This window comes from Lynx canadensis, chromosome E1 (assembly GCF_007474595.2).
Source record: "Lynx canadensis isolate LIC74 chromosome E1, mLynCan4.pri.v2, whole genome shotgun sequence".
In the NCBI taxonomy this organism is placed as follows: Eukaryota; Metazoa; Chordata; class Mammalia; order Carnivora; family Felidae; genus Lynx; species Lynx canadensis.
Genome location: NC_044316.2, coordinates 45,799,463 through 45,827,217, shown reverse-complemented (window position 1 = coordinate 45,827,217; position 27,755 = coordinate 45,799,463). Strand labels below are relative to the sequence as shown.

At 44.1% G+C, this 27,755-nt stretch overlaps 1 protein-coding gene across 6 annotated transcripts in view; it reads left to right on the top strand.

Annotated features, from left to right (window-relative positions):
* Positions 1-27,755, top strand: part of TEX2 (testis expressed 2) — a 106,075-nt gene that overhangs the window by 43,869 nt on the left and 34,451 nt on the right. For all 6 annotated transcript variants that reach the window (XM_030295940.1, XM_030295937.1, XM_030295936.1 and 3 more), the window contains 4 exons: positions 980-2,645; positions 19,867-20,067; positions 21,188-21,527; positions 22,777-23,024. In XM_030295940.1, the coding sequence (XP_030151800.1) occupies positions 1,005-2,645; positions 19,867-20,067; positions 21,188-21,527; positions 22,777-23,024 (2,430 nt within the window). In that variant the 5' untranslated portion in view covers positions 980-1,004. The remainder of the gene's footprint in view (positions 1-979; positions 2,646-19,866; positions 20,068-21,187; positions 21,528-22,776; positions 23,025-27,755) is intronic.

Here is a 27,755-nt window from a genome sequence, read left to right as displayed (position 1 = left end):
TGGTGCTGATTTCCATTTTGTAGGGTCTGTTATGATGTGTGGTGCCCATTAGTGAATGGGGAGAGAAGTAATGTACTAGATGTCACAGAGTCGGCCTGGTGACTTTAGTTCCGCTGCCCAGGTGTCTGTCTTCTCCCCAGCTGGCTGCTAAGCTCCAGAAGAGCAGAAAGCATAGCTTCCACGTCTCTGACTGTAGCCCTTAGAGTTCTTGGTTGGTGGTGGGTTACAGCATTGATCCTTAATTTTCCTGCCCTCTGAATCGTGGATTCAGTTTAAAATGTGTTTCCTTTATCCTGAAGCCCCAGCATATGCCCATGTCTTCATGGCTGCCTAAATACTCTGCCATTTGGCGAATAAAGAAGCCAACAGGTCATAGCAATTCATTGACAGATTTCCCTTGCTGCCCTTGGAGACTTTGCTGCTTCTTTGCAGTGGCAAGATAGTATGAGTCTTGGTGGGAGAGGCAAACCAAATAATTGTTAGGATGGCTGAGAAAATTGCAATGGAAGCAATAATCCTCCTGGGTTGGCTTTTTATAGCTAGAAAACACTGGTGAAATTTTTGTTCCAAGATCCTCAAAATCACCAGGATGCCGCATTTTATCTCGTTGGACTTCGAAAGTGATGCTGGTAACCTCTATTGTACAGGTATTTTAAGTGTTGAAATCTAGAACTGCTGATCGAAATGAGCCAGTTAAGAGGGAGGAAACGATTACTCAGATGTTGCGAAAGTGAAACAGACTGTATGGCATTTGTGATACCACTTTGGAGTTTGCTCATAAAAGAGAATGCCTAACTGGGATTTATCTGGTGAAAATTAAACCATCAGACCTGCTCAAGTGACAAACAGTGGCCATCTGCCAAGTCAAGGCATAATCACCATTTGGAAGTGAGCGTCATCTGTGCTCCAGTGTGCACATGACAGTTTCTCCTGTGGAGAAGTGACTTTCTGACTTCTGGTTTTCTTGCTGTTTTTGCAGAGCCTGAGCCCTCGTGAAGCCGGCAATGACAAGTCTGAATGGTCGCCATGCCGAGAAAACCATTGACATGCCAAAACCATCAGCCCCCAGAGTGCACGTGCAGAGGTCCGTGTCCCGAGACACTATCGCCATTCACTTCTCGGCATCCGGGGAGGAGGAGGAGGAAGAAGAGGAGGAGTTCAGGGAGTACCTCGAGGAGGGGCTGGACGACCAAAGCATTGTAACGGGGCTCGAGGCCAAGGAAGACCTCTATTTTGAACCCCAGGGTGGCTATGACTCCACTGGCCCTGCTGCTCAGCCCATCCTGGCAGATGGACTGTCCGTGTCCCCTGCCATTTTGCCCGTCTCCGCGAACACTGTAAAGCTGTTGGAGTCCCCTCCTCCGGCAGTGCAAGTATTAAGTACAGTGCCATTGGCTCTGTCCCCAGGGTCATCTTCGTCCGGGCCCTTAGCTAGCTCTCCCAGTGTGTCATCCCTTTCTGAGCAGAAAACCAGTTCTTCCTCCCCATTGTCCTCTCCTTCCAAGTCTCCTATCCTGTCGTCCAGTGCCTCAGCCTCCACCCTCTCCAGCGCAAAACCCTTCATGAGCCTTGTGAAGTCCCTGTCGACCGAGGTGGAGCCAAAAGAGTCCCCACACCCCTCGAGGCACAGGCACTTGATGAAGACATTAGTCAAGTCTCTGTCCACAGACACCTCCAGGCAGGAGTCGGATACTGTGTCCTATAAACCACCGGACTCCAAGCTCAATTTACACCTGTTCAAGCAGTTCACACAGCCACGGAGCACAGGTGGAGATTCCAAAACTGCGCCTTCTTCCCCACTGACTTCTCCCTCCGATACGCGCTCCTTTTTTAAAGTGCCCGAGATGGAGGCTAAAATCGAAGACACTAAGCGTCGCCTTTCAGAAGTCATCTATGAGCCTTTTCAGCTCCTTAGTAAAATTATAGGGGAGGAAAGTGGCAGCCACAGGCCCAAAGCCTTATCTTCAAGTGCTTCAGAACTCTCCAATCTGTCCAGCTTGAACGGTCACTTGGAAAGCAATAACAACTACAGCATCAAGGAAGAGGAGTGTGACTCCGAGGGGGACCCCTATGGGAGTGACCCCAGCGGCCCCGGAAGTGACCCCCCCAGGTCCTCCGATGAGCCGCCCTCAAGAGAGGCGGAACCGAAGAGTTCCCAGGGCGGCAGTCTGAAGGACTTAGGCCTGAAGACAAGCTCCCTGGTTCTTGAGAAATGTTCCTTGTCTGCCTTGGTGAGCAAAGAGGATGAGGAGTTTTGCGAACTGTACACCGAGGACTTTGATTTGGAAGCGGAGGTGGAGAGCGCGCCGGACAAGCTCCCGGATCTCCCTGCCGGGCCCGAGGTGCCGGCGGATGACGGTCCGACTCTGGACAGTGAGGACGAGGCCCACTCGGCCGTGCAGCACCCGGAGCTGCCGGTGAAGACGCTGGGCTTCTTTATCATGTGTGTCTATGGGTACCTCATCCTCCCCCTCCCCCATTACGTGAGCGGACTCTTTCTGGGAATTGGCCTTGGGTTCATGACTGCGGTTTGCATGATCTGGTTTTTTACACCACCAAGTGCTCATAAATATCACAGATTACATAAAAGCCTACAACACTGGAACACGAGGTCCCTGGATATCAAAGAACCGGAAATACTGAAGGTAAGTCCCTCTGCAGCAGCCCGCTAGCGCCCCCCACCGTTCTCCCCCAAACAGCCTGATTTTAGATCCAACTTAATGGTCTTAGTTGACGGTCATGGTTTTCACATAAGCAGTGTTTTTAAGGCTTTGGATTCTCCTCACTCCAGGGGCACCCAGGAGACTTCTCTGGTAAACCTCATTCTAATTCAAGTTTTACCAGTTCACTGAGGAGTTTTTCAAGGATCCTCCACGGTGCCAGTGAGTAGCATTTACATGCGGTTCGGATTTCAGTCTCTCTCTAAACTTTCCAGGGATTTGCTACTTGCCGAGTCTGTTAGGATTGCATGTGCTTGTGGCTCTGGAGAAGGGTTCAGCACTCCTGGAAAGCCAGAGAAGGACAGGAGGAAGAGAAGGCAAACTGGTGTCGGGGGGTGATTACTGATGGTACTGCTCTTTCCTGTGCGCACAGTGAGGTGTGGGCTGGAGAGAGAGAGAGAGAGAGACATCACTTTCCGGTGTGTGACAGTCTCAGGGTTCGGGCCTCCTTAGGGGGGCCGGGAAGATCCGTTAGGGTGCAGGAAGAAAATATTAGCACTTCCATTTGTATTTATTTGTACATATTTTAAAAACTTCTGGGTTTTGTGTATGTTTCAAAATATTTGGAAATATATATATATATATATATATATATATATATATACAGTTGTAGCTTGTATAGTTTGTAAGTCATAGGCACATATACATGTTTTGTGTATGTATATATATATATATATACATATATATATGCTTTTTTAATTGTGGTAAAATACAAATAACATACAACTTATCATCCGAACATTTTTTTTTTAATTTATTTATTTTGAGAGACAGAGCAGGAGAGGGGCAGAGAGAGAGAGAGAGAGAGAGAGAGAGAGAGAGAGACTTCCAAGCAGGCTTCGCACTGACAGTGTGGAGCCCAGTGCGGGGCTCAAACTGACGAACCACAAGATCATGACCTGAGCTGAAGTCAAGAGTCAGATGCTTAACCAACTGAGCCACCCAGGTGCCCCACCATCTGAACCATTTCTAAATATACAGTTCAGTGGCATTAAATATATTCACATTGTTATGCAGCCATCACCGCAATCCATCCCTGGAACTCTTTTTATCTTGCCCACAGAAACTCTATACCTTAAACAGTGGCTCCTCATTCTTCTGCTTCCGGAGCCTGCAACCATAGTTCCACTCTGTCTTTTCAATTTTGAATACTCCCGACTACCTCATATAAGTGAAATCAGACAGTAGTTGTCTTTTTGTGGCTGGCTTGTTTTACTTAGCGTAATCAGAATTAGTCTGAATTTCCTTTCCTTTCAAGGCCGAGTAATATCCCATTATACGTATATACTACTTTTTCCTTATCCATTCATCCGTCAATGGGCACGTGGGTTGCTTCCACATTTTAGTTATACTGAATAATGCTGCTACGAACATGGATGTTATAGATAGCTTTTTGAGATCTTGTTTTCAACTCTTTTGGATATATATCCCAAAGTGGGAGCGCTGGCTCCTACGGTAATTCTATTTTTAATTTTTTTGGGAACTGCCATACTGTTTTCCACAGTGGCTGCACCATTTTACATTCCTACCAGCAGAGACAAGAGGTTTAATTCCTCCAACTCCTCACAACTCGTTTTCTGTTTTATTTTGTTTTGTTTTTTGTATTTTTTTTTATTCAAAGCTGGTTTCATTTCTCTATTAAAAGGCTTTTTCCTCCTTTTTGTTTAGATAAGAATGTTCAAAAAAAATGGCATCATCTCTTTTTATTGCAAAAAAAGCCAAAAACCAAAAAACAAAAAAAAACAAAACCCAAAAAACAAAAAGCAAAAAAATCAAGGGGAAAAATCCTAAGGGTCCAAAATACTGTTTGTTTTCTAGTTTCATGAACTTTTTACCTTATTGAAAAGAAATACATGGCCAGTGTTTTAAAAACAGAGGAAACGGAAAGAAAAAAAGTTTTTTATCACACTAGTGAAAGGAACTAATGATTTTGATATATATCTTAGTTTTGTTCCTTTTTTAAATTCCTGCATATGTGAGTGTATATACATACTCGCATACTCTTTTTGTTTTGATTTAATGAAATCATGTATTTTGCAGTCTGACCTTTTTCCTTTTTTTTTAATTACATTCTGTTTGTGTTTATTTATTTTTGAGAGAGAGAGTGTGAGCCGAGGAGGGGCAGAGAGAGAGGGAGACACAGAATCTGAAGTAGGCTGCAGGCTCTGAGCTGTCAGCACAGAGCCCGACAGGGCCTCGATCCCATGAACTGTAAGATCGTGACCTGAGCCGAAGTCGGACACTTAACCGACTGAGCCACCCTGGCACCCCTGATCTTTTTTCTTTCTTACCCCACGGCAGTATGTCATGCGACTTTCTTTTTTTAAGAGAAGCTTGTGCTGAGTCTTGAGGATGTGGCACACTTAAGCTTGGTATATGAAGTAGAATAAAAGTGACTCGTTATGCTTGCTGTGCTTCTGATAGGGTGATACTGTGACGACCTGAATTACGTGCTCTCTAAGTAAGTTAGTATTCAGCAAGGAAAAATGGTACTGACATTTAACTCCAGTGCCTAACAATCATGACATTCAGTTTAAACTGGTGTGAGCACTTGATTATTTGGGGAAGTTTTAATTTTAATGCATTCCATCTTCAGTGTTGAGTCCAATCACTGCTATATGGTAAGAGTTTACTTACTACACAGAGGATGCCAATGGGATAGGATTTTAATATGATGGCATAGTCTGGTTTCTTTGATCCCATCATGGAAAGAGGAAAGGCAACACTGTGGTGCTGAACACCTATATCGGGCTAGGTGTTGGGTGCATTCTCTCATTTAGTCCTCATTACAGCCTTTTTTAGTTAGGGAGTGCTCATGAGGAGTGGAGGCACCGAAAGGTTAAAGTTCCTTGCTCGTGGTTGCACAGCTTGTGAGTGGGGGAGCCAAGAACTAATTATTTCTTTTAAGGAGGGCGTTTTGCCCTTGCTGCTGAGATAAATATATTTGAATCTTTGTGGTAAGAGAACAAGACCTTAAATGCTGTCATGGACCTATAACCCAAGCAAATTATCTTATGCTATTTTATGAGTATTCTTTCTGATTAATGTTTGAACTCTGATTGTTGTGGTAGTTCTTTTTCATTCTTAGCCTTGTTAGGGATGACTTAATTACTGTTGAGGAAAAGTACATTTTAGCCTGAGGTCTTTTGTTTGGTATGTGGGGCTGTTTTTAGAAACCTGGCTAAATACATTCTTTATTTTAAAAAAGGGACACTACTACAGATTACAAGGGTAGGTTGTATATTGTAAGCCAAAGATTTCAAATGCAAAAGTTCTTTGTGCTTAATTAATTTTACTGAGTCGGAGATCATATTCTTGGAAACCATTTTAAAAATATGACACTTTAAAACATTTAGCAGTGTTGACATTAAATTTAGGACCCAAATGTTGCGATGAGAAAAGGAAGTGTAGCGGAGCCTGACTTTGAGCATCTATTTTCTGTTACATTCTGTCATTGGACATTGTGCTTTACTTTCCGCAAGGGGTAGGATAACACTAGCTATTGTAACAAATTAGAAGTTTGTTTCTTGCCTGCATAACACTCCAGTATAGAATGGGTGCCCATCCCACACGTTGATTCATGGGGTCAAGTTCCTTCCATATTGTGACTCAGCACACTTTTTCTTAAAAGGCCAGATAATAAATATTTTAGGCTTGTGGGTCGTACAGTTTCTGTTACAATCACTCAACTCCTTATGGTAGCAGGAAAACAGCTGCAATGTGCAAATAAATGGGTGTGGCTGTGTTCCAATAAAAGTTTAAAGAAACAGGCCTCAGGCTCAGTTTGTTGACCCCTGCCTGGGGTATTAGAGTTCTTTGCATCTAGCTGGCAGAAGGAGAAAGAGAAAGGAAGAGAAGGCATACCTACTTATAAGGCCTGTACCCAGAAGTGACATACATAACTTCTATTCACGTTCCACTGTGAGCTAGTCATATGGGTCCTCCAAAGTAGCAGGGGTCCTCAGGAATCTCGGACTTGGCCTGGGCAAATTCTTCCCAGCAACAGCTATACACTACAGAAAGGGGTGCCCGAAGTTTGAAGGCACAGTTAGCCTTCTCTGCCTCCCTTTCGTAGTACTTACAAGTATCCTAGTTACATGTATGTTTATCGTCCGTCTTCTCCAGTACACCATAAGCTTCATGAATGCACAGGCCATATCCATCTTGTTCATCATTATGTACTCAACACCTGGCACATATTGGGCACATGATAAGAGTATTTATTGGATGGATAGATCGGTAGGTGGGTGGATGGATAAATGAGTGAAGGAACGAATGAGGTTTTATCAGGAAATGTAGGCAGTGAGTCAGTATTGACCCAGTCATCTCCTAATGAAGTTGCTCTTTTTAAAGAAATCCCTGATACTGTAAAAAAAAAAAAAAAAAAAAAAAAAAAAAAAAAAATTGATTGAAAGGGGTGGTCTTTTAGGAAGATAAAAAATAATTACCAAAAAGTACAGATGAGTGAGAGTTTTTTTTATTTCCCCATTGCAGTGGAAACACCAAGGTGGCCCATCTTTGACAGGATTTGAAACCTGATGTTTACTGCTTGGGAAGCATCTGGCAGCAAGTCTGCTTTTCTCTTACCTGTACTCATACGGCATTGGCCTCCTGAATTCAAAGGGAGAGAAGACCGCTGGCGTCTGCCAAGTAGAGCATTAGAGAAATGGGGATGGTGGCAAGTTCTAGATCTCTGCTCCCTAAATGTATGGTTTTAAAAGCGATGCAGGAGATGGGCCTTGGTTCCTTTACGAAACAGGTCTGTGAACCTGTTCCCAGGGTGGAGTTGAAAGAGCCGCTTTTTTTTTTTTTTTTTTTTAATAATTTACATCCAAGTTAGTTAGCATATAGTGCAATAATGATTTCAGGAGTAGAATCCAGTGATTCATCCCCCACGCATAACAGCCAGTGCTCATCCCAACAAGTGTCCTCCTTAATGCTCCTTGCCCATTTAGCCATCCCCCCGCCCACAACCCCTCCAGCAACCCTCCGTTTGTTCTCTATATTTAAGAGTCTCTTATGTTTTGTCCTCCTCCCTGTTTTTATATTATTCTTGCTTCCCTTCCCTTATGTCCATCTGTTTTGTATCTTAAATTCCACGTATGAGTGAAGTCATGTGATATTTGTCTTTCTCTGACTAATTTTGCTTAGCATAATACACTCTAGTTCCACCCTCGTTGTTGCAAATGGCAAGATTTCGTTCTTTTTGATCGCCGAGTAATATTCCATTGTATATATATACCACATTTTTATCCATTCATCTGTCGATGGACATTTGGGCTCTTCCTATACTTTGGCTATTGTTGATAGTGCTGCTGTAAACATGGGGGTGCATGTGTCCCTTCGAAACAGCACACCTGTATCCCGTGGATCGATGCCTAGTAGTACAATTGCTGGGTCGTAGGGTAGTTCTATTTTTAGTTTTTTGAGGAACCTCCATACTGTTCTCCAGAGTGGCTGTACCTGTTTGCATTCCTATCAGCAGTGCACAAGGGTTCCTGTTTATCCACATCCTCGCCAACATGTCGTTGCCTGAGTTGTTAATGTTAGCCATTCTGACGGGAATGAGGTGGTATCTCATTGTGGTTTTGATTTGTATTTCCCTGATGATGAGTGATGTTGAGCATTTTTTCATGTGTGAAAGAGCCCCTTTTTGAAAAATAGCTTGATTTAGAGAATTAGCTGTTTTGAGCTATTTTCTGTGGATCCAGTACTATCCGGTTGGTATTTATAGAGGATGTAATGGTGCAGTTCTTGAGGGCAAGTATGGAAACTCTAAAAACAATTCCAGGACACATGCTATAAAACCCGCCTGTGATAAAGATCTCTGGTATAGAGGCACAGCCCATTGACCGTGGTCCCACGTACCCCATCCAGGAGCCCCGTGAACCGCAGAGGCAGGGGTCCTGGTGCTCCAGGACTGTTTTAGGAGACTGCGTGTTTTTAAACTTCTGAGACATGTAAGTTCTCATTGATGGGTCCAGGAAATCCTTGCAGCCTGGGCTGACAGTCCTAAATTGGCTCCATAAACAATCCAGAAAGCACTGCAGTTTTTCTTCTGTGAGACTTCCCATGAAGATGAGAGGGAAAAGTAAAGCTCTTCTGCACTTTATCCAGGTGATTTTATTATTCCATCCACACTGTACACATTTGTATTCAACAGTGACCCTGCTACAGTGGTGAATATGTAGGATGGAGAGTCACAGAGACCAGTTTGCAGCCAAGTAGTAGCTGTTCCCAAAGCCTGATAGGCAGTTGGTTAGGCCTCATGCCCCTCTGCCATCTCTCACTCAACCCTGCCAGTCAGCAGCTCTCTGGTCCGGGACGGAAGCAGTCAAAACCTCTTTGAGGCCAAACAGTTGTCACAAAGTCCACAGAATGACTCTTAGAACCTCCTCCAAAGCCTGCTTGTTCTTAGTGTTGGGGCATGCATACGTTATGAATTCATACATTCACGCTGCTGATGAGAAGCAGCAAATGGGAGAAAGGTTGCCACGTAGGCAGCCAGGTGACAAGTCGAATGCGTGACAGCCAGGAGGGAAGGCCAGAAGGTTAGGAGACCCTAATGTGACTGAAGGCTTGGCAGTTGGGCTAGGTTAGCTCCAGGCAGAGCCTCGCGTGTGCTGCAGAGTCCAAGGGCATCATTTCGAGCAACACTCTCTGCGTGGTAACTTTCTGGGGGTTTTATCTGGGGGGACTAGCTAGGTAGCCTGAGCTAGGGACCCTGGGAAAGACTGGGTCTGGGCATGGGGAGAATGAGGCATTTAGAGTCAGCAGTGCCGTTGGGATGTTCGTTTTTGCTGAGCATTCTTAAGTAAGTTGAATGCTTCTTCTCTAACAATGCACTTGTCACTTGACCAGGAGTATGCTTCAGTGCCAGTCGTGCACAATGACCTTCCCCATGTCTATAATGATAAGCTTCCTGAAGATTTCAGAAGGTTTTTGGATATGTTCAAGTGTATGACTCATGCAGTTTTGAATTCTATTTGTGGGTAAATTCTTTATTTCAGACTTATAAACTGCTTGTAGAACACAACAGTAGAATGTTAGTTTCTGAAGTGAAGATCTGTGTTGTTGTTGTTGTTGTTGTTTTGAGAGAGAGAGAGAGAGAGAGAGAGAGAGAGAGAGAGAGAGAATCTTAAGCAGGCTCCACACTCAGCGCAGAGCCTAACACGGGACTGGATTCCACAACCCTGGGATCATGAACTGAGCTGAAACGGAGAGTCAGAAGCTTAACTGACTGAACCACCCAGGTGCCCCTGATCTGTGTCTTTTTAAAAAAGATGGCCCAGAAGGTTGACTAAAATTACATTTCTACCATTGCAAGACTAATAGAGATGAATTTTGGAGAACCTTTTTTCCTTAGGTTCCTTAAATATCAAATTTAGATATTTAGTAAGAGGGAGAGTGTTTTAAATATTGAATTCCCAAAATACAGGCTTTGGTTTTGATATGTAAAAGAATAATTTTGTAGAGAGAACATGATCAATTTTGAGAAGAAATTCAAACTTGTAAATTTAATCTCAATTTCATGGAATTTTTTTCTTTTAAGAAATTAGAGTGTGCAAATCTTAAGAAGAAAACAGCTGCATTACAGCCAAAAGAGACTTGGGTTGCTTTTCGTTGGTCTCTTATAACCCCCAGTACAACGAGTACAAGAAATAAAAAAGCATTTATTTCTACGTTATATAGAACTGGAAATATTCTGCTCCCATAATGGGTCACTTGAGGTTTTATGTATGGCTTTTATAAACATGTCTGTTTCCCAATGTCCCATGTTGTTTGAGAAGCATTAGGTGAGATATTTCAAAGCAGGCAGCCCTCACTTGGCAAGCAGGTACCCATGTTTTAAAGTTGGTTGGAGAGTTAACGGCACAGGAAATGTGTCCTGAATTCCATGGGAACAGTGTAGTTAAAGAGGTCAGGTGACTCCAGCATGATTTTTTTTTCTTCAACTTTTGTTTTCCAACTTTTCATTATAGAAAATGTCAAGTATACACAGAAGTAGAGAGCATAGTGTAATGAAAGCCCATGTACCCAACACCCAGTCTCAGCTTCCACAATTATCAACATTTTGCCAGTTTCCCACTCAACCCATTAGCTTACAGCATAGCTAAACAATAATTCTGGTTCACTCCTATAGAACTAAGTTTATAACATCATCTCCTTGAGAAAACATATCCTGAGTTCCGGCTAGGTGTTACAGGACCATCCTTTTTGGTTTTGTTGCAAGTTTCATCTATGGAGTGAGGAGAGAGGCTGTGGGCATAGGTGAGTCTCAATCATGTTTTTTGGAAGAGTAAGGTTTAATCATGAAAGAAATCAATGCTAGATATCTTTTCAACTCTAATATTTATTTTAATGTATAAAGAAAAGTACTAAGTCCATCGAAGATTGTTCTTATTGTTCAGTATTTAACCTTTAAGAAGAGGTTTGCTATACCCCCAAAGGAGGTTGCCAACAAGATGGCATCAGAGTATGAACATGTTGGTGTGTTGGTGCCCGAGGCCGCTGTCGTGAACTCTCTGTTTCATTCTTTTGCTTCTTTTCAGTGGTCTCCAAGATGGGTTGCTAAAGACTCTATCCAAGAAAAAAGTATTAGTTTCTATTTATGTGTATTTTTACTCTTTCTAAGAAAGTTTATAGGCTTTGCTAATATTTAACATACAGATGACCATATAACCACCTTTGTCAAAATCCTTGGAAATTATCGACAAGACTATTTGAAATATGGATTTACATCCATTATCATTAATGATGAGCCTCACCCTAAGTATATATATTGTGCCTGGAGGGGTCAGCTGAAGATAGTACAAAGCTTTCAGAAAGGAAAAACTAAAAATTTCCAAAAGGTTTATTATTTCATCTTTTTCTCTCAATTCCTATTTTTTACTTTTTATAAAAGCTATATACTTCTCAATTCCTATATATAGCTTTATAAAAGCTATATATTTCTCAATTCTATTTTTTACTATATTATAAAAGTAATATATTAGAACATGATTTATAAACAAATGGATGTATTATGGGTACATACTCAAAATTTTCGAGCTGCTAGGATGTATGATCTAAAAAGTTTGGAGGCTACTGATTTATTGGCTTGCTAATCTATTGTCTTATAATTTCAAAACTTGTTGATATGATTTAATGTTTATCATGTGTTAACATAACCGAGACCTTGATTATTTCAGTCGTTCATCTGAGATCATGTTATTTTTTTGGTCAAATGTGAATGTTTTCTCTTACGTTTCCTGCTATTTGCCAGTACGTTCTGAAAAGTGTTCTATGCGGTGCCTGGTTGGCTCAGTCTGTTAAGTGTCCGACTCAGCTCAGGTCATGATCTCACGGTCCGTGGGTTCGAGCCCTGCGTCGGGCTCTGTGCTGACAGCTCAGAGCCTGGAGCCTGCTTTGGATTCTGTGTCTCCCTCTCTCTCTCTGCCCCGCCCCTGCTCACTCTCTGTCTCTCTGTCTCAAAAATAAATAAAAAACATTAAAAAAAATTTTAAAAAGGGCCAAAACCTGAAAAGAGAAAATCTTGCTTATGTTTTACTTTTGGAGACAGAAGAAAAGTGATCACCTGTTTATTTGCCTCGGAGATGATTTTCAGCAGCAGGGGCCTCAGCCCTGGCTCCGTCCTGTTTAGGATTTGCTCCTTCCCTGATAGGCTAGATGAAGGAATGATGCAGGAGAGCTGAGTGACAGGCAGCCTCAAGTGTCAGCACAGCCACATGACAGCAGAATGTCAGTCCGGGCAACACTGAAGATAGAGAAGCCCCGTCGCTTCCTCGGGCCGGAGGGCTGATGCTTTACTCTGGTCAGCACAGCATCAAGCTGACCAAGAGAGCATTGGTCTTGACCTCCTGGTTGGCACTGTAACTGAAAGTGAACATAATAGTAGTCCTTCCAGACTTTATTACTTTGCAAAAGGTTAATTGCAGCTTTTAATCTTTCCAAGTATGAAATGAGTCCCTTTGTAGATTGTGGTTTGTACTTTGAGCCAGATACGGCTTCTAAATCCAGTAGAGGATGGAAGAGAAACCCCTGACCTTTTACAGATGGGATCACAGGACCAGTCGGTGGGCCAGACAGCTGCAGCCCAGCTGACTGTGGTCATTGTCCCCTAGTGTATGCACTGTCTCCATTTTAACAGTTCCAGCCTCAGAAAGAGACAAGGCTTGTCTGAGCTGCTTTCATGTAGGTTGAGAACATCTCTGAGTTTTTTTATTTAAAAAAAAAAATTTTTTTTAACCTTTATTTATTTTTGAGACAGAGAGAGACAGAGCATGAATGGGGGAGGGTCAGAGAGAGGGAGACACAGAATCTGAAACAGGCTCCAGGCTCTGAGCTGTCAGCACAGAGCCCGAGGCGGGGCTCGAACTCACGGACCGTGAAATCACGACCTGAGCTGAAGTCGGACGCTCAACCGACTGAGCCACCCAGGTGCCCCAAATCTCTGAGTTTTTTTAGTTGAGCTGTTGAGATGGAATGAGTTGCTGACTGCATATCTCTTTATACCCACTCCCATGTCCCGTAACAAAATAAAATTGGAGAAATATCTTGGTAAATTCAGGGTTGAGAATGTCAGAGAGCTGAGCAGTAGACGGTTGGGCGTGTTTGAGGGACAGGGTGCAGGCCTTGAAGTCGCTGCACTGCTCTCAAGTTTGATATTTGACTTAGATCTGGAAATGCTGTTTGCAGCTTAATCCAGGGAGTTGGTCAAGCTGCGGGAAAAAGTGGGCTGAGTGATGGTATGAAAGGCAATTGGGTTTGTATTGGGAGATCACTTTCTGCAGGGACAGCCTGCCTGGTTTGGGGTCAGTAGGATGCATCAGGGGATGGAAGCAGGAGGATCATGCCTGGCCACCTCTTGGTCCAGGCGTCCGAATAGCCAGTCAGCGTCCTGACTAATGTGGGTCGAGAAATAGCCCCTTTGAGTCTGTCAGGGTCTCCTTTCAAAGGTTGTAATGTTCTGGAAAGAGCTCTGCATGAGAGTCAGGAAACCTTGGTATCAGTCACGGCACCTACCTTTCTCTGCTGTAGGGAAATGGCTAATTTAGTTTCTGTCCTGAAAAGCCTTTTTTGCTCTTCAATTCTTTTTTACTCTTTAATCTTAACTCTTAAGATTCTTCCCAAGGGTACCTATTCTCTCTCTTTTTTTAAGTGTATTTTTTTATTTTGAGAGAGAGAGAGAGACAGAGAGAGAGGGAGAGAGAATCCCAAGTAGGCTCCGCTCTGTCAGCGCAGAGCCCGACGCGGGGCTCGAACTCACCGTGAGATTATGACCTGAGCCGAAACCAACTGAGCCACCCAGGCAGTCTAGGTGTGCTCAAGTATGATCAACTTATTCTCTCGTTCTGTGCTATTTTGTGCAATTATAACTTGGTTTTCTCCTTGGGAGCAGTGACCAAGCCTTCTGCTTCAAAGTAACCCCTGCCACTCTCTGCACTTGGTAGGATCTCAGCTCCTTCCTTTGCTTCTCTCCACTTAGGCAGCTAGAACAATACTTACCAGGCTGTGAAGAGCACACCAGCCTGTCCTATTCACTCGTGCTTTACATACAGATTTCATTTAATCCTCTTGGGCACCCTCTGAATTGGGCTGTGTTCATGTATTCAGTCAACAAACACTCGTTACTACTCTGATTGTCTTGTGATGTTTGTACTCAAGTAGACCAGGCAGTTAACAGATACAGGGATAGGAGGGAGACAATAGAGAACTGAGCCTAGGTGATCATAGAGGCTCCCTGGCAGAAGTGTCACCTTTGCCGTGACCTGGGGATGACCAGCCAGACAGAAGGTGGGCCATGCCATGGAGGGGAGGTAGGAGACTGGGCCTCACAGTCAGGTAGACTTGGCTTAAGTTCTGGATTTGCCACTCTCTGGGCCACTTCTTTTTTTTTGCTTGTTTGTTTTGGTTCGGTTTCTTTAAACCACTCTTTAGACAAATCACATAACCTCTCTCCTCATTTTCCTCACTTGGAAAACCTTGGGTAATTGGCAGAAGTAGATAATGCACCTGAAGTGCCTGGATCATAGTATGAGCTCAAATGTCAGCTATTATTACAAATATTAATATTAATATCTTAAAATCTTATGTGTAAGATTTATTCTTTTTACTTATATATGCAAACTGTACTTCAGCAAAGTTCTGTTAGCATGGAGAAGTTGATTACAGCTGGAGCAGAGGGTGAGGTGGGGACGGGGGAGGCATGAAGCTGGGAAGTAAGCCATGTTAGACGCTCTCGCTGGGGAGAAAACAGGGTAAGCATCATCCAACTTGGCAGTCAGCAAGTGGTGAGGCCAGGATTGGAACACAGGTGTGTCAGACTCATGTTCTGCTCATGTTTGTGGGCGGGCTTCAGGGCATGTGTTTGGACCAGCAGTCTGTCCTGTAATCAAGTATGATCAAGGGTCAGGCCTCACTTAAGCTAACCAACGATGGTCCACCACAGACCATCAAATTCGAACCGTGCAGTTGAAATCCTGACTCGTGGGTTGTATTTGTTTGTTGGCAGGTATGGGCTTTAGCCTCTTGTAACTCCGTAACATGAAGAAAAGAAAATGGTAGTGCGGGAAGAAGGCAATGTGAAGATAAAAGGGAAGGAGGAGCCATGGGAGCCTTTGTGTTTGGAGCGCAGCCACTGGTGGTTCTGAAAGAGCAGATAGGGAGAAGGAGGGCCAAGCAAGCCCTGAGCCAGGGGAAGGGAGCTTGGAGCCCCTTGGACCTTTCCCAAGGAAAGGCATCTCCTAGATTGTCTTCCCAGGCCTCCCCCTGCCTCTCACTGCTGTGTCTTCCAGTGGGGCAGGTGTACGATTTTCTTTTTGTACTGTGTATGACTTAAAACTCTCTTTTCTCTTCCACATGCCTTTAAATCAGGTTGTTCTAGTATTTCTACAGTTTGGCAAGTGGCAGAGGGTGGCCTGTTACCTGTCAGAGCAGTCAGCAGAGGACAACCACATGTCGTCTCAGAGCCACGGCCACGTTGGGGGGATGCGGGCTGCCCCCAGCAAGAACTCCGGAGGGCTGGCTCTGTGGCTTGGGAAGGAGCTCAGGCTGCTGGATTGAGAGCATGGCTTTGTGGCTAGAAGCCAATCCCTGAAGCCCTGTGGAAATGATTGCTCTCGTTAACCAGATGCAGGTGCCCGCAGAGGGTATCACACATGCTGTGTATCCTCAGGTAGCCTCTCTTCTAGGTAGATGTGTGCTCAGAATGAAATAATTCAAGAAGAGCAATCCCTGGTGGGGACCGTATGGCTAAATGGCTCATAGATGACACCGATAGCAGGTTGCTCTTTTAATCTCATTATCATTCCCTGACCCTAAGAAAGTCTTAAGCGCCAGCCCTTCCATCCCTCCCTCCATGGATTCTTCTTGGTTTTAGTAGCTCTGCAAGTAACTACAACGTGGCCTTTCAGCATGGCTCTGAAGTAGCCCAGAAAAATCGGATCTGCTTCAAGTCCTTTATTAATCTATTCGCCTTTAGAACTTTAGGCCTAGTAAGCCTATTTATGTAAGAAAGTGTTTTCTGCAACCAAATTGAAATAAAAAGAAAATGGTGGCTTGCATGCAGGAGATCTTTAGTGAAAATGTTGTTTGAAACCTTTTAGATAAACATTGTTTAAAAAGACAAATATATTTCTAGAAAATGCATATTTTTTATAGTATATATGAACATTCACCAGATAGACCATATTCTGGGTCATAAAAACTTAACAAATTTAGGGATGCCTGGGTGGCTCAGTCAGTTGGGCGTCTGACTCTTGATTTCGGCTCAGGTCATGATCTCACAGTTTGTGGGTTTGAGCCCTGCATCGGGCTCTGGTGCTGGGCTCGGAGCCTGTTTAGGATTCTCTCCCCCTCCCTCTGCCCCTCCCCCATTCGTGCTCTCTCTCTCTCTTTCTCTCTCTCTCTCTCTCTCTCTCTCTCTCTCAAAATAAATAAATTAACATCAAAAAAAAAACACAACAACATATTTAAAAGAACTGAAATTAGGCAAAGCATGTTCTCTGACCATCATGGAATTAAAAACTAAAAACCAATAACAAAGATATCTGGAAGATTCCCAAATATTTGGAAGTTAAACAGCATACTTCTAATTAGCCTGTTGGTCCAAATATAGTCATAAGGGAAAATAAAAAATATTTTAACCAAATGAAATTGAAAGTACCTATCAAAAATTGCAGCTGGCACAGTGCTTAGAGGGAAATTAATAGCATTAAATGCTTGTTTTAGAAGTACAAATTACCAATATTAGGATTGAAAGAGAGGCTATCACTAGACTCTACAGACAAAAGCATAATAGGGAAGTATTACAAACAACATTATACCCGGAAGTTGGACAACTTCTATGAAATTCCTCATAAGACACAAACTATCAAACTACCAAAGCTCACTCAAGAAGAAGTAGATAGCGTGAATAGTCCAGTAGCAGTTAAAGAAATTGAATTCATAGCTTAAAACCTTTCAATGAAGAAAACCCAAACCCTAACCCTAACCCTAACTCCAGGTTCAGATGGCTTCCTTGGCAAATTGACTAAACCTTTAAGGAAGAAATATTTTACGCAAACTCTTCCAGAAAATAGGAGAAGGAGTACTTCCCAACTCCTTTTATGAGGCTAGCTAATATTGAAAGATATTGCAAGAAAACTATAGACCACTTTCCCTTATGAACTTAGAGGGACAATTGAACAAAATATTAGTAAGCCAAATTCTGCAGTGTATAAAAAGGATAATAATAGTGGTATGCTGGTAAGCTGGCTCTCTGGGACAAGGGGAAACGCTCTTCATACTGTTCACTGATTTCCAGGGTATAAAAACTCCCACCATGGCTAATTGTAAGCTAACAACGTGAGGTCACTGACCGTGGAGTCAGGGAGAGATGTGTAGAATTAGCTCTCATGAGCTGGTATAATCCAACTTCACATCATGACCAATACATAATTTTCCTGAGAATGCGAGATTGGTTCAACATTCAGAAATCGATGAACGTACTTCACCATTATAACAGACTAAGGAAAAACACACAAAACACTATGAATCAAAAAATGTACTTAGTTCTACACTTAACAAAATAAAACTACCCAAACTGATACTCTTAACAGTACAGTCTACTTCAGGCCCCATTGTGCTCTATGTCGCCTGTCCCCTTTTTCATTTCATTGCTCTGATCATTGCAACACCTAGATTACACCCTCTTCCTGTGGCCATTGCTTGCTTATTCAACATTTTTAATAGACGCAGTGACACATTAGGAGGAGGAAGAGATACTCCTAACGCATGCAAAAAAAACAAAAAAACAAAACACCCTACTGAGATCTATAAAACTATATAATTGGGTCATAAATTTTGCATATATACCCCACGACGAAGGTTGTTTGTTTGTCTGTTTTTAACTTACATTCAGCGTACTTTTTGTGACGACCTTTTTATGGTTACCCCAGCAGGGTGGTAACATGGTGAAATGAAGACCCAGTTCTCTGCTGATTTGGGAGCAGCCTTGGGTCAAAACTCCTGTCCTTTTTAAAGTCTTTGTATCAGGGGCGCCTGGGTGGCGCAGTTGGTTAAGCGTCCGACTTCAGCCAGGTCACGATCTCGCGGTCCGGGAGTTCGAGCCCCGCGTCAGGCTCTGGGCTGATGGCTCAGAGCCTGGAGCCTGTTTCCAATTCTGTGTCTCCCTCTCTTTCTGCCCCTCCCCCGTTCATGCTCTGTCTCTCTCTGTCCCAAAAATAAATAAACGTTGAAAAAAAAATTAAAAAAAAAAATAAAGTCTTTGTATCAGCTCTTGACAAATTACTTGGCACATAGAGAGACAGTGCATGTTTTGATGAATGGTTAATTGAATAACAGAGAATTCTGAGGATTCTGCATTTGCAGAGGCTCTCAGGTCAAGACTTCAGTGTGAGACTCAAGTACTCACCACGGAAATGGCCATTCTTTGAAAAGCATGGCAATCCCAACTGCAGTGTGATATTTAGTACCTCTCTGCTTGTTCCAGAAACATTTATAAAGTGAAGGGAGTGAAAGATAATCAATTAAAGTTCCCTAGAGAATTTCTTTTCTTTTCTTTTTTTTTTTTTTAATGTTTATCTTTGAGAGAGACAGAGCATGAGCAGTGGAGGGGCAGAGAGAGAGAGGGAGACACAGAATCTGAAGCAGGCTCCAGGCTCTGAGCTGTCAGCACAGAGCCCAATGCAGGGCTCGAACTCATGGACCAGGAGATCACGACCTGAGCTGAAGTCGGGCACTTAACGACTGAGCCACCCAGGTGCCCTGAGAACTTCTTTTAAGGAGATCTGGGACACTGTATCATCTGAAAAAGTACTGTGGGGCAGGTAGAGTATTAGATGATGAATATTGATCACAGCTATGAGAAGGAGCTTTAGCATAATTTTATGGTGTTGTTAGGCTTTTGTGTATTGTCCATACACTTTAATGTGTGTGCTGTTTTTGAAGATCAGTGTGTAAGTACATTTATGTTATTGAGGGGAGACCTGGGGCACAATTTTACTCACTGCAGTTTTTATATGTGTTTGGATTTTGAAATACTGTTGATCATATCTATAATATTCAGTGCCTAATTCCTGATCATCTGCCTTACTGTGTGATTTCAGCGAGCCAGAAATGGAGCGGTAGGTGTTCTCTCAGTCCTGGAATGGTAGCATGAGTTAATATGATCTGTGACATTCTAAAGATGGTTTGCAGGTGACCTGACAAGAGAATGAGTTTGGCTAATTTAAGAAGGCCAGACTGGATGGGATTATTCACCCCCAGAGGAGGTCAGGCGGAGAGACTTGTTCTGTTTACATGAATAACACTTTTGAGTTTCCTGATTTGCTTGTTAGCTTTAAAAAAGAAAGAAAAGAAAAGAAAAGAGAAAAGAGAAAAGAATCTTCTATTTAGAGAAATGGACATTATCATTCTCCCCCAAATCCAGAGTTTTAGTTATCAGAAACATACTAAATTATGCCTCCACCCTAATTATCCTTCAAGCTGAGCACTTGTCTTAGCAACCTCTGGTCACCAATGAATTGACACTGGCGTCATAGTTAGGTTTGGTTTCAGTGTCCCAAATACCTCAGTGGTCTTCGTTTTCATAGCCAATCAGATTTGTACTCTAATTTTACTAATGGAAGTTTTTCTTCATCAGGGATGGATGAATGAGATTTACAACTATGATCCAGAAACTTACCACGCGACTTTGACCCATTCAGTCTTTGTTCGACTTGAGGGTGGGACCTTAAGACTTTCAAAACCCAATAAAAATATATCCAGGAGGGCAAGCTACAATGAAACAAAGCCAGAGGTTACCTACATCAGCCAGAAAATCTACGACCTTTCAGACAGCAAGGTGAGCCCAGCTAGTATGGGAAACGCAAATGAAAGAAAAGCATTTGGAATCTTGGTTGCTTTACTGCATTTTTTCCCCTCCAAAAGGGTGTGTGTGTGTGTGTGTGTGTGTGTGTGTGTGTGTGTGTGTGTGTTTAAAGTATTAGTATAATTTAGGATGGTGCCTTTCATGCAGATCAGCCAAGCATCTTTTTAAATGCAGATTCTATTTCAGCAACTCTGAATGGGTCCTGAGAATCTGCATTTATGTGAGCTCCCAGGTGATACTCTTGCTGCTGGTCAGCAGACCACACTTTGAGGAACAAAGGCATAGCACACTCATCTGTTTTAAGGGTTATTTTTTTCCATCAAACAAAAAGCTATGTTAGTGGTTTAGGGTAATAACGACTGTAAATGTGGAAATTATGGGCATGTAAAATAACTACATTTTGATAAGGGTTATATGCTTCTGTTTTTGAGAAAGGTAAATCATTTGTTATTCCAAAAAGCTATAGGTTCTCTGTTGTTATAACTCATGTGAGAGATCTTGAAGTTTACCCCAATGCAGAAGTATTTAAAATAGTTTTTGTATAAATTCACTCTTGAGGCTAATAAACTTGAGCTACTATCTAGATCTAAGTGGATAAATTCATTTGTTTTTTTCCGGTGTAAGGTTGGCCCAGGATCATTAAATTCAGTCAATAGTCAAACTTAGTTGATGAATCTACTCAATACTTTATGTGCCACTGTTACCTAAAAATTACAGATACCTGTTAACGCTTCCCGAATTCTTAAACATCTGCTTCTGAATGAGTTTGAGGAATAGCAGGTCACTTCTAAACATTTATCCCAGTTTCTTTTTTTAAAGATTTTGTTTTTTAGCAATCCCTGCACCCACCGTGGGTGGGGCTCGAACCCACACCCCCTAGATCAAGAGTCACATGCTCTCAACAACTGAGCCAGCCAGGCACCCCAAATTTATCCCAGTTTTTATAGTCATTTTGTAGACAGGGTAGTAATTATGTCGCATTCATTTTAGTCCAAAAGGCTATGAAGTTTGCATCATGTTCTGCATAATATTAATGCACAGTGTGGCCAATTCTTAATTTTGTGTGTAAATCATCATTTCCCTTTCACTCTAGATTTATCTTGTACCTAAAAGTTTGGCTCGAAAACGAATTTGGAATAAAAAGTACCCCATTTGTATCGAGCTTGGTCGACAAGACGACTTTATGTCTAAGGCCCAGACTGATAAAGAGACTTCTGAAGAAAAGCCACCAGCTGAGAGAGAGCTGGGAGGCGAGGACCCTAAGAAGCCACCCCATCCTCAGGAGGGAACGAGATCAGGCCAGCGAGATCAGATACTGTATCTCTTTGGGAGAACGGGCCGAGAGAAAGAGGAGTGGTTTAGGCGATTTATTCTGGCATCTAAACTGAAGTCGGAAATCAAGAAGCCGCCTGGAGTCTCTGGAAGTAAACCAGGTAATGACATGTGTGCTAAATGCTTACGTATGTTCTCTCTGAAGGAGAACAGATTCTGAGAGAGATTCCCAGGTAGGTAGGAAGGAAGCCCACCCCGAACTGATGGTTGTCTAAGGAGTGTTCTCACGAATCATTTACCTTTTAGGCTGATCTCTGCAACCCTTTGCACTGAATCATTTAACCAGGGATGGAATGACTTGCAGATGTATGGGGTTTTGCCTTTCCTGGTTCCTTAGGATTGTACTTATTTTTATATACTGCAATTCCTCTGAGAAAAGAAACACAGGAGAACCTTAGATGTGACAAGGAGGCAGGTGAGTCAGGGCAGTATTTCAGGCTAGTGCTCTTAGGCTCCCAAACCTGAACATGGTCCTCCACGCCTGAGATCACCATAGAAATGCAGAGTCCTCTGGCCTCCCGACTCACATTTGTACCGAGGACCTGTCCTCTGCCCCATGGACCCCACTTAGACCTTCGCTGAACCTCTCGGCGTTCTCTAGACCTACAGGACCCTGTCCTTCCTTTTTGCATATGCTGTTCCCTTTAACTGGAATGCTCTTCCCCCACCTGCACCAGGAAAATGCCAACTACTTCTTTAAGAGGCAGCCTGGAGGACACTATCTGTGAAAGTCAGCCCTGGGGCTCTCTCGTGCAGAGGTAGTCACCCCCATCTTTCTGCCCTGAAAGTCCTTCAGTTGGGCTTCAGTTACGATGGTTATTATAGAGAGCTGTGATTTCTTTGCCTGGGTGCCCAAATTCAAGGTCAGGGATTATGTCTCATTCTTCTTTTAATGTGGAATTGACCCAGAGAAAGTGCTTGATGAAAACCTTTGTTGAATGAAAGATGGTAGGTCTAGAATTGCCCCGAGCCGTGGGTGAGCACTTAGCTTTCTGCCCACTTTCCATTTGTCCCGGGGGGTATGTCAGTTCCGTATTTGACCCTAAGTGATTACCAGGGGGGAAAAAAAAGAGAAAGGGACTTACCAGATGGACTTCATGGCTTTCAGGTCTTCTGAATTATCTTGGAGAAGACTAAAAACTGTTCTAAAACATTATCTATTATTAGAGTGGAAGGTATTTTTCAGGCTAGGAAATAAAACCGTATATTTTTTTAAACAATCATTTGTTAGCATTATTGGCTGGTTTTCAGCTCAACCCAGTTGTGATAGTTGTTCGATGTTCTATGTTCCGTTTCCTCTGCAATCACTTTTCTTTCTGTGAATTAACAGCCATCACTTCTTTGCTGCAGGGGTTTTGCCCTCACATAGCAGACATAACAGCCCCTCGGGGCACCTGACCCACAGCCGCAGCAGCAGCAAAGGCAGTGTGGAGGAGGTCATGTCCCAGCCGAAGCAGAAGGAGCTGGTGGGCAGTGTGCGGCAGAAGATGCTTCTGGACTACAGCGTGTACATGGCCAGGTGTGTCCCCCAAGAAAACCGAAGCCCCCAAAGGAGCCCCGTGCAGAGCGCGGAGAGCAGCCCCACGGCTGGGAAGAAGGTAAAGCTGGCTTCCTGGGCCGTGGCTTTTCTGCTTTTCTGCTTTTCTGCTCAAACTCATTTCTACCTACGTAAGCACTCTGAGCACTTCTTGTGTACTAAGCCCAGCTGTAGGCACTGGGGACATGGGAGTGAACAAGACGGATAAGGGCCTTGTCCCTTCAGGTGGCTGGTACTCCAGTTGGTCGGGAAGACAGCAAGTAACAAACATCTGGTGGTGGCAAGAATGAAGGGAAAGCCAAGTACGGGAAGATGGAAAATGACCAGATAGCTTTTTTAAATTTTTTTTTTTTTTTAACATTTATTTATTTTTGAGACAGAGAGAGACAGAGCATGAACGGGGGAGGGGCAGAGAGAGAGGGAGACACAGAATCGGAAGCAGGCTCCAGGCTCCGAGCCATCAGCCCAGAGCCCGACGCGGGGCTCGAACTCCCGGACCGCGAGATCGTGACCCGGCTGAAGTCGGACGCTCAACCGACTGAGCCACCCGGGCGCCCCCCAGATAGCTTTTTTAGAGCAGTGGTCAAGGAGGGCCTCCTTGAGGAGGTGACATTTGGGCAGAGACCTGACCAAAGTGAGGAACTGAATCATGGGATCTGTGTGGGAGTGGCATTCCAGGGGAGAGGCCAGCGAGTGCTGAGGCCGAGGCCCGGGGGCCGGCAGGTGGTTGGCGTATTCACGGAACTGCGATGAGGCCAGTGTGGTGACAGGCGGTGCCTCGTGGGATCAGTTCTGAGGAGGGCGGGACGCACTGGGAGGTTTTTGAGCAGGGAGTAATGTTGACCTATTTAAGGTTAGAAGCGGCTGTTCGTGGAGAGCGGGTGGTAGGAGGAAGAGAGCGGGTGAGGGGCTGAGAGCGGGCTGTGGAGAGTGGGGCCGCGGAGGGGAAAACCACTGAGTTGGGAGACGTGGATGGAGGGCAGCTGGCTGGATGTGCTGATGAATTAGGGCTGGGGCGTGAGAGAACCGGATGGGCCAAAGATCACTCCTAACCTTTGACCTGAGCAACTGGGCAATCAGTGGGGACGTCCTCAGGCTCGTGAGTAATAGAGGTCTCATTCCTCAGTTACCTTTGTATTCTTAAATTCTCAGACTCCTTAGCTATTTCCAGTGCTTTTGAAGATTTCCCACTCGCATTACTCCCACAGTGTAACAAGCTGGACATTGACCCAAGATCATCTGCGATAAGATAAGGAATATAAGCTGCCATGTGCCAGATTCTTTAGGCACTTCCATAGAACTACCGTGATCCCTTAAACAGTCTTGCAGATTAGATGCTCTTCTCTCCCGTTCTGTAGATGGAGAAACAGGCTCACCCAGTTGAGTAGCTTAATTTCACAGTTGCTAAGTGACGGCATGTACGAAACCTGGCCTGGGGGCTCCCTGGCCCTCAGCTGCCACGACTGTCATTTTGCTGGCCATTCTGAAACTGTGCTGGGCCTGAGGCCTCCCGCCGCTACTCCGCTCAGGCCCTAAGCACCGCCTCCCGCCTGTGGAGCACAAAGCCTGTTTTTCTCATGTTCAGTAGCTTGCTACAGTGTTTGACCTCTTACAGTGACTGTATTTCTGTTCTTAACAGGAAGCACTTGGTGCCGCCTTCTTTGCGCTGTTAGCCAGTCACGGGTTTTCATTCATTTCACTGATCGCCTTCAGTGTGGAAGAGGCCCCTGAACCCTCACTCAGCTGACTCTGTCAGCCAAAAACAGACCATATGCCTCTGCCGGCCTCTCACCCACTGCCTCTGCCCTCTGACCTAAGTTACCAGCTAAAGTGGGAAGTTGACCTTTCTCTAGGCCGGGGTTGGGTAATACAAAACGATTCTAGGGATGTCCTGTTTACCACCAGCAAATCCCCCGGCCCCAAATCCCTTTTCTCTCTGGGTTATCAGCTGTCTGGCCTCTCATCAGACTCAGGGAAATCAGGAAGATAATTGTATTCTTACTAATGTAAGAAAATTATTTAATAAAATTCTTGCCTTTCGAAAGAGTTCCTTAAATTTAAAACAAAAACAAAAACACGGGCCTGGGTGGCCCAGTCGGTTAAGCATCTGACTTTTGATTTCATCTCAGGTCATGGTCTCATGGTCGCGAGCTAGATCAAGCCCCACGTCGGGCTCTACACTGACACAAGCCTGCTTGGGATTCTCTCTCTCCACCCTTCCCCATCTGCCTCCCACCCCCTGCCTGCATTCACACATGTGAGCGCGCGCTCTCTCTCTCTCTTTCTCAAAAACAAAACCAAACATGTTTTAGAACATTGTTTCCTCAGTGTTTCTTACATGTGCTTGTTGTATCATGTCCCCACTGGAGTCTGTGGAAGCCCCAGGAGGGGCTGGGGGGCCCTGATGGCGCATAGCCCAGCCCCTCAACCCAGCATCGCTGCCACTGGGGGATTCTCTACTGCAAACCTCCTTTCTGAGTACTTGGCATTTACCTCTTCAAGTGTCAAAACATGTTTTTCGTCTTCTAAGTATGATGAAAATCTTTAAAAGCCACATTGCATTTCCTGGCCCCCTTAGGCAGAGCAGGCAGGGACGATTTAATCTTGATAATTGAAGAACTTAACAACAAACAAATCCAAGCTTGTCGTCATGCAGGCCTGCTGAGGTCAGAGGCCTCTCACCCCGTCGGAGCCATCCTGGTGTGGATTCTGCAGCCGTTCATCTCCATTGCCATTTGGCTGCTGTTTGTATGCATCCTTCTAGCTGCTTTTCCTTGAGTGCTTCCCCATCTCCCACCCCCACCCTTAATGCAGTGACTCCAGTCTGCGTGGGCTGGGAAACCAGAGAGGCAGAACTGTGTGAACGGGATGACTGTCCTTTTGAAGAAGGCCTGTGAGGCCTGGTGCCGGGCTCCAGCATCCACTTGGCCTGCCTGAAGCGTGTGGCGGACTAACGTGCATAACAGTTACTCATTTTTCTTACCGACTTGTGCTTTGACTAGGCTTGTCAGTAAAGGCTTCTCTCTGCTCCATACAGTGTCAGCTGAGGAGGCCGGACTGGGGGCCAGAGGAGCTGAGGCATCCAGGGAGTGGAGGCCTCACTCCCACGGCTGGCACACAGATGCTGGTAGTTGGCTGGGAGCTCACTTCTCCGTGTGGCCTGGTGACTGGGTTCTGAGGGCAAGTCTTTCTAGAGAAAGAGCCACCTTTTATGACCTAGTCATGGAAGTAAAATAACACCGCTTCCATCATGTTCTTTTAGAGCAGTCAGTGTACCTTCCCAGGTTCAAGGATGGGGGTATAGATTCTACTTCTTGCTGAAGAAGTAGCAAGTTCTTGGAAGAGCGTGTGGGTTGGGAAATACCATTGTGCCATTTGGGGGAAGGAAGATCTGCTATAGCTTCCTGTACTACTTTTATTTCTTTTCATGCTTTCCTTGAATTAAGTCAGGGGAAGTAGTTCTTAACCAGTTTTACTTCTTATTAATTTTGCAGTTTGAGCAACCAAGGACCTTTTCCCTCCATTTTTAATTTTTTTTTTTTTTAATTTTGTGTGCGTGTGAAACATTAACATGGTTCCAGAGATCAAAGCTGTGCAAAGATCTACACTCAGAAAAGGGCCATCTCCCCCACCCGGTATCTTCCATTCCTCCATCCCTGACGTAAGCCAATCTCCTTAGTGTCTAGTTTATCCTTTCTGGCTTTATTGCCCCTTCTGTCTTAGTCAAATGGTAGCATATCATGAATACTATTTTGTACCTTACTTTTTTCACTTACCAGTACATTCTGGAAATCACTCCACATCAGTTCATAGATGTCTCTCCCTCCTCTTGTTTTTAAACAGCTGCAAAGTACTTACTCCATTGTAAAAATGTTTCACAGTATATAGACATTCTCTCTTTTATAGGGGCGTAGAGGTTGTTTCCAGTATTTTGCAATTACAAACAGTGATGCAGTGAATAGTTTGTGCATGTATATTTTTGTGTTGTTGGGGGTGTATCTCTAAAATAAAATCTTAGAAGTGAGGTTGCCACATCAGAAGGTAAATGCACATGTATTTTTGTGAGGTGTTACCAAATCCCCTCCGTAAGCGTCGCACCAGTGTTTGTTCCCACCAGCCATGAATGCCTTTGCCCCCACAGTCTCGCCAAATATGGACCCTTTGGATGTGGCGATTACTGTTCATTCTTCCTGCCAAAGACTGGGCCACGTTATTTCTTAGGGTCCACTGCCTCTGACATAATGAGTCCGAGAGAAACTGAAAGGGCTCAGAGACAAAAAGGAACCCTTGACATTTTTTCAAGTTACACTGTCACGTCACCAGTGTCAGCCACCGGCCAGAGCTTACCCAGTGTAGCAGGTCCCCTCCTCTTTCGTAGAGGGAGCTTGGGACACAGCTCCAGGCCTTCGCTTCAACCTCTCCCCTTCCCCACTGTCCCCCTGCTGCTGCCCCTTGTAGGCCATGGTCAGAGCATCTCTTACCCTGAAGGCTCCAAGTCTAATGGCAGCTTCCACCCACTGGGCCTCCTTGCTCACGTTCACCCAGTGCCAAACTAGGTCAGGAGGTGAATGGGGCCACTGGTGCTCAGGAGCCAAACTTGTGTTACAAACACCCAGGATGTAATTGGTAAATATAGACTAGGTTTGTATTAAACAGCGCTAAAACAACACAGTAATATTGTAATTATTCTTACAAAAATTAAAAACATATTCAGAGGATTCTGCATATTGAAACCACTTTGGAGCTCAAAACTTGAATTATAAAACCACTCTTTTCAAGGAAAGGCCTGGCT